Source organism: Entamoeba nuttalli (genome assembly GCF_000257125.1).
Source record: "Entamoeba nuttalli P19 unplaced genomic scaffold asmbl_5708, whole genome shotgun sequence".
NCBI classification, from domain to species: Eukaryota; Evosea; order Mastigamoebida; family Endamoebidae; genus Entamoeba; species Entamoeba nuttalli.
Window position 1 is genome coordinate 10,004 of NW_008577631.1, and position 5,544 is coordinate 15,547.

The 5,544-nt window shown below is 24.5% G+C and overlaps 5 protein-coding genes across 5 annotated transcripts in view; 1 reads left to right on the forward strand and 4 right to left on the reverse strand.

Annotated features, from left to right (window-relative positions):
• Nucleotides 1–455: 455 nt before the first annotated feature.
• Nucleotides 456–1,734, forward strand: ENU1_136780 (hypothetical protein; the record flags this gene model as incomplete). Its single annotated transcript, XM_008860205.1, has 2 exons — nucleotides 456–1,244; nucleotides 1,297–1,734. The coding sequence occupies 2 exons, from the start codon at nucleotides 456–458 to the stop codon at nucleotides 1,732–1,734; spliced, it is 1,227 nt and encodes a 408-aa protein (XP_008858427.1).
• Nucleotides 1,735–2,316: 582 nt separating this feature from the next.
• On the reverse strand, nucleotides 2,317–3,135 carry ENU1_136790 (hypothetical protein; the record flags this gene model as incomplete). The annotated part of the gene is made up of 1 exon (XM_008860206.1): nucleotides 2,317–3,135. The coding sequence occupies one exon, from the start codon at nucleotides 3,133–3,135 to the stop codon at nucleotides 2,317–2,319; it is 819 nt and encodes a 272-aa protein (XP_008858428.1).
• Nucleotides 3,136–3,409: 274 nt separating this feature from the next.
• ENU1_136800 (ribosomal protein S14p/S29e protein) lies at nucleotides 3,410–3,580 on the reverse strand (the record flags this gene model as incomplete). The annotated part of the gene is made up of 1 exon (XM_008860207.1): nucleotides 3,410–3,580. The coding sequence occupies one exon, from the start codon at nucleotides 3,578–3,580 to the stop codon at nucleotides 3,410–3,412; it is 171 nt and encodes a 56-aa protein (XP_008858429.1).
• A 176-nt stretch (nucleotides 3,581–3,756) lies between these two features.
• On the reverse strand, nucleotides 3,757–4,932 carry ENU1_136810 (hypothetical protein; the record flags this gene model as incomplete). The annotated part of the gene is made up of 1 exon (XM_008860208.1): nucleotides 3,757–4,932. One exon carries the CDS (start codon nucleotides 4,930–4,932, stop codon nucleotides 3,757–3,759), a length of 1,176 nt encoding a protein of 391 aa, XP_008858430.1.
• A 113-nt stretch (nucleotides 4,933–5,045) lies between these two features.
• Nucleotides 5,046–5,544, reverse strand: part of ENU1_136820 (eukaryotic initiation factor 4E, putative) — a gene marked incomplete at both ends in the record, with an annotated part of 537 nt that continues 38 nt past the window's right edge. The window contains 2 exons of the mRNA XM_008860209.1: nucleotides 5,046–5,264; nucleotides 5,340–5,544. The exon at nucleotides 5,340–5,544 is cut by the window's right edge and continues 38 nt beyond it. Coding sequence (XP_008858431.1) covers nucleotides 5,046–5,264; nucleotides 5,340–5,544 — 424 coding nt within the window. The remainder of the gene's footprint in view (nucleotides 5,265–5,339) is intronic.

Below are 5,544 nucleotides of genomic sequence, written 5' to 3' on the forward strand. Positions count from 1 at the left end.
TCATTTTCATTAGTATATCATTTACTATTATTATGCCATTTCTTGCTAATGACATTCATTTTTTATTGTATGGACATGAATTTCTCTATGTCTTGTTTAATTTTCTTTACAAGACTCAAATGATTTACACAATAACCATTTCATTAAAATTTGATGTATATTTTGCATTGGAAAAGAGTTTATAAAATGACAGACTTAAATAAAAAAAGTTGAAAGAAGCAATTAGATTTAAAATTCAAAGTAAAATAAAAGATGAAAACATGAGTACTAATAAAATAAAAATATATTAATAGGTAAATAAATGAGTTGTTAACAACACAAGTAATATCTTTTTGAAATGACTTTTTCAACGAATTAGTTCAAAATGAGTTAAAAGAAAAAACCCTAAAACAGAAACTTGATTAATTTTTAAGAGAAAACTAAAAAAGAAATATTGTAATACCTTAATAAAAGGAATGAATGAAACATCAAAACAGCGTCAATGGATTGACAATAATACAACAAATATACAAGGATGGAATGTAGAAGTAATTGGTAATTATGAAGAATCGTTATATATACCACATATTATTGATATTAAAGAAGGAATGAATGAAGAAGAAAAATTAAAAACTGAACAACAAAATATAAAAGAATTAATAAAAGGTGTTGAGTCATTGATTCAATACACAAGCCAACAGATAATAGACCAAAGTAATACTGAAACATTTAATAATGAAATAAAGAACTTAATTAATAAATTTAATTCAATAATAAGACATCAATTCAATCAAATTAATGAATGTCAAATAGAATTAGTTCAAAAAAGAATTCAAAATAATATCATGATAATGAAAACCAAAATCGAAGATGAAATAAAAAAGTACTCTGATGCAATTTCTTCAGTAGAAAAATTAGTAAAAATATCTACAGTTGAACCAACAATGAATGTTGTTGAACAATTTAATAATACTTATATTTTATGGAAGCCAATGACAGAAAAAATTGCATTTAGTTATACCGAAAGATATGGTGTCTTAGATGAGTCACAAAAAGCATTGTCTTGTGCATTAGATAATTGGGAAAAAGAAATTTCTTTGAGAGGATATCTTATTCAAGCAGTTCATACAGGTTCAGAAAAAAGAATTACTGGTATTTTTGAAGGTCATGAAGAACAAATACTTCATTTAAAATTTGATATTGGATTATTATTAAGACTAATTTTATGTTTATCTAAATCACTTTCATATGATGGAGATAAAAGAGTTTGTTGATTCTTTAATAATAATATAATAAATAAAAGAATTAATATTAAAGATAAATATTATTATTAAATGTCTTAATAAAATAATTCTAGATAAAAATGAAATTGATAGCGTTGCATTACAAGTATTTAATTCAGTAAAACTTGAAATAAAACAAAATATTGAAAAGTCTCAACTTCAAAATACTGAAACAACTTTACAACTATTAAACTCCCTTGAAGAATTAATATCTTCAATGCATATAAAAGAAATACCAAAACATATTGATGGGTTTTGGGTTGAAGTTGATCATATTCCGTTTAATGCACAAATAGATGTTGTAATTGGATTATTTAAAAAAATTGGAGTGATAATGAATGATGTGAAAATAATTAATGGAAAATGTAGAATTCAATATAAAAACCTTAATGATGCATTAAACGCATGTAAATTAGATAACAGAGCAATTAAAAATACAACATCTATTTTATCTGTACGTCTTTTACAATAAGTTAATATTTTTTGTTTTTTATAATTTTGAATTTGTTTGTTCATAGAAATTGATTAGAACTAACACATGTTCTTTATTATTTTATTTATCCCAGAAAAATTAATAAACAAAAGTTATAAAACCATTAATAAAATTCCTGAAAGTTAAAAAAATATTGTGTTCTGTGTGAAATAACTATATCATACAATTGTTTCAATAAAAAATAAATACTAAAAAATTAGCTAATATCCAATGAATAATATACTTACATATTAATATAAAATTTCTTTTATTCCTGAATAATAAAAAAATTCTATTCATTCAAAAAAAACAATTAACCAGAATAAAACAACTATTTTTTAAAATATGAAAGATTAAATGAAATATTTTTATTATTATTTTTTTAAGTGGAAATATAATAACAAAGATACCCGAATAAAATTAGCAGAAAATATAATAACATATTCACAAGGAGGTATATTACACACTTTCTTTTATTATGTTTTTTTTTATTAAACATAATAGAAAAACATTAAATCAATAATAGAAACCAACAAAATTATTTCAACAATGAAGAGTATAATCAAAATTTGAAATACTAAATTATTTACCATTACTTGAAGGTGTTGATATTTGTGAAAAGAACCTACCAAAAGCACAATCAACAATTCTATAAACAATATCTTTTTCTTTTTCTATCTCAGTTAAAGAAATATCAATTAATTCATCATTAATTGAACTTGTAATAATTTTCTTATTATTGTCTCGATGATGAAATATGAAATCAATAAGTAAAGAATCTAAAATTTTACCAGATATATCAGGAAACATTAAAGAACTTATTTGTTGAAATTGGAATAAAACAGGCATTTCACGTTTAGTATTTAAATCTTCAAACTCACTTCTAAATTTTTGATTAATTTGCTGACCAATTAAACTAATATCCTTCCAAGTTTGATAGTCAACACCAAAACCAGAAATTGACTTTATTCTTTTCATTTTAATAACATAATGTGTCGCTCTAGTACTCTTGAGTGATGTATTATAACCAATACTTTTAAGCATTTCATATAAGAAATTATTTGTTGCTGAGACAAGATTTCTTTTTCGATACTTTGTTTTACGAGAATCAGCAATACTAGTAATAGTCTTTTCTGCTTCATTAATTTCGTTATGAATTAATTCAGAAAATTTAAATCGTTGTTGGCCAATATGAATTTCATCTATTGTCATAAATAAAGCAGCTAAACTCTTTGAATTTTTTTGTTTAATTTTCCTTGGTTTAAGTAAAACAAAATTGACACCGTGTCGCATTAGTAATGCCATGCAAAGACATTCTTGTTCTCCTTCATATGATGTTGATATTCTTTTAGCCTGAGCATAATCATCTTTGAGTTTTTGGTTGAAATCCCAATTACTCATTATGAACTGAAAAAGTCTAAGTTCTTTGAGTTTTGTTTTTTTCAAATCATTTAAAATTACCTCAAATTTGTAGAAAATGGTAGTTTAAGACATTTCAAGAGAAAAATTGTTTAACAATAAATAAAGAAAGTATTGAATAAAGATACAAAGAAATAATTCCAATAAAGAAGATAAAAATACTTTTAAAAACAAATACAAAACAAAATAATAATAAAAATATTTCTAAAAAATAAAAAACCCATAAAAACAATTTTACTAAAAGGTCAAATCTGATTTAATCAAGTTTTTGGAATCCAATTTCAACTGCTTTTTCTCTAAAGCATCTTCTACATAAATCAAGTCCATATTTTCTAATAAGACCTTTACGAGCTCCACATTTTCTGCAAGTTCTTGATCCATTTCCATAATTTCTAGGATGGGCGTTATAAATTGAGTAGCTTCCCATTGCTTTTGACCTTTTATTAATTATTTTAAGTTTTCTTTAAAACTATCAACCCTTTTTTACTATTTTTTATTAATAAAATATTAATAATTTACTATAAATTATTTGATAAATAAAATGAAAGAAAAAAAAATAACAAAGAAAGAAACACAATCAATTAAATGTAATAAGAAAAACCATTAATAATAATGTGGTTCAAATTTATCACAAATAACAGAATTAAAATACCGTTGTGCTTTTAATGAAAGTGGCTGATTTGTTTCATATAATTCATTTGTAAATTGTGTAGTAAAGTTCTTTGCAATAGATTTGAACCTATCTCGATCTTGAATCTTACCATTATCATAAAATGGTTGTAAACAATTAACAACAAATTTTGATACAACACTTTTTAAGGTTATATATTCAGTTGGTGGGTGTTGTTCTCTTATTCGTTGTTCTTTCTTTCTATTTGCATATAATCCAATTAATGGATCATAAGCAGTATCTCCTTCTGCATACCCATATAATTTTTCGAATTTATAAGACACTCCTGAACTTTGATGTTCTTGACTTCTTTTTAATTCAATATTTGAATTTTCAGGAATAATGACGGATTGTTGTTGTATTTGAACTGGTTGATTTAAAACCATTCCATTATTTGTTATTTGTTGCAGTGTTTGATTTATTGGTTGAATATAAGATGTAGTTCCATCAAATGGTTGATGATTTGTCATATAATTATTTTGTGTATTTTGGATATAATTCTGTTGTGAAACACTAGTTGATTGTTGTGAATTTGTAAGATTCATCACAGTAGAACTTAAAGTATTTTGAGAAGGAATAGAAAGACTAGACTGATATGATTGTGGAAGAGAATGAGTATTTGTTTCAGTAACTTCTTGTTTAATAGTTGGTTGTTCATTTACTGATTGAACAATAGACTCAGAAATAACTGGTGGAGGAGGTAATGGTTTATTATTATTTGGTTCTTCTTTTAATTTTTTTGACAATTTTTTAATATCAACGATATCTTCACTTTCATCTATTTCTTTTTTTTCATTAATTTTTTTTTGATGAGTAATTTTGCTTTTATCTTTTGTTTGACGTGGTTTTCTTGGTGAGGGTTTTGATGTCTCTTCTTCTTCTTCTGACTCAACTGAAACCAAATTTTTCCGTGTTGTTTTCTTCTTTGGCTTTCTTTCTTTATTCTCTTTTTTAATTTCTACTTCAAGTTCTTGTCGTTGATTTTCATGATTTGCTTGACGACGAGTAGTTCTTTTTGTTACTGGTTCTTCTATATGTTCTGGTTTTTCTTCTTCAGTGATACTATCACTTATATTTTCTACAACTTCAGTCTCTGTATCGCTGCTCATATGTCTCTTTTTCTAGTTCTTCTTTTTTTCTCTTTTTTCACCCTTTTTTCTCATTTCTAGCTTTTTTAAAAAAGAAAATAAAATATATCGTAATATATAACACAAATTCAATATCATATTTCTATTGGCGTTGCTAATGGCTTTTGATGATCATAGAACTTACTCTTATTTGTTACTGCAAAATCATTTCTAAAATCATTTGCAAAATTTGTTAATATTGTATATTCATTAGTTTTTATCCAAATAGTAATTCTAGCTTGACTTCTCATAGAAAATGAAACACCATTAACAAGTTGGTTTTGACTAAAAATTTCTCCAATACAATAACACAACTAAGTTATTAAAATATTTCTACTTTATTGTTATCTTATCAATTGTAAATTAAAAATTACTTAGAAATACCAAACTAATTTACACCAAATTTGTTCAACTTGTTCTGTCTGTTCTTGTGTTTTAAGATCAAATGAAAAAACAAGTCTTCCACCATTTTTATTTTCATCATCATTTTGACATGGTCTGATTTTATCTCGGAAAAAATGAGAGTCACTTCCTTTTAATACTGAAGTGATATTCGGAAAATCCTCATAAAATCCCCAGAAATTTTCTATTGTA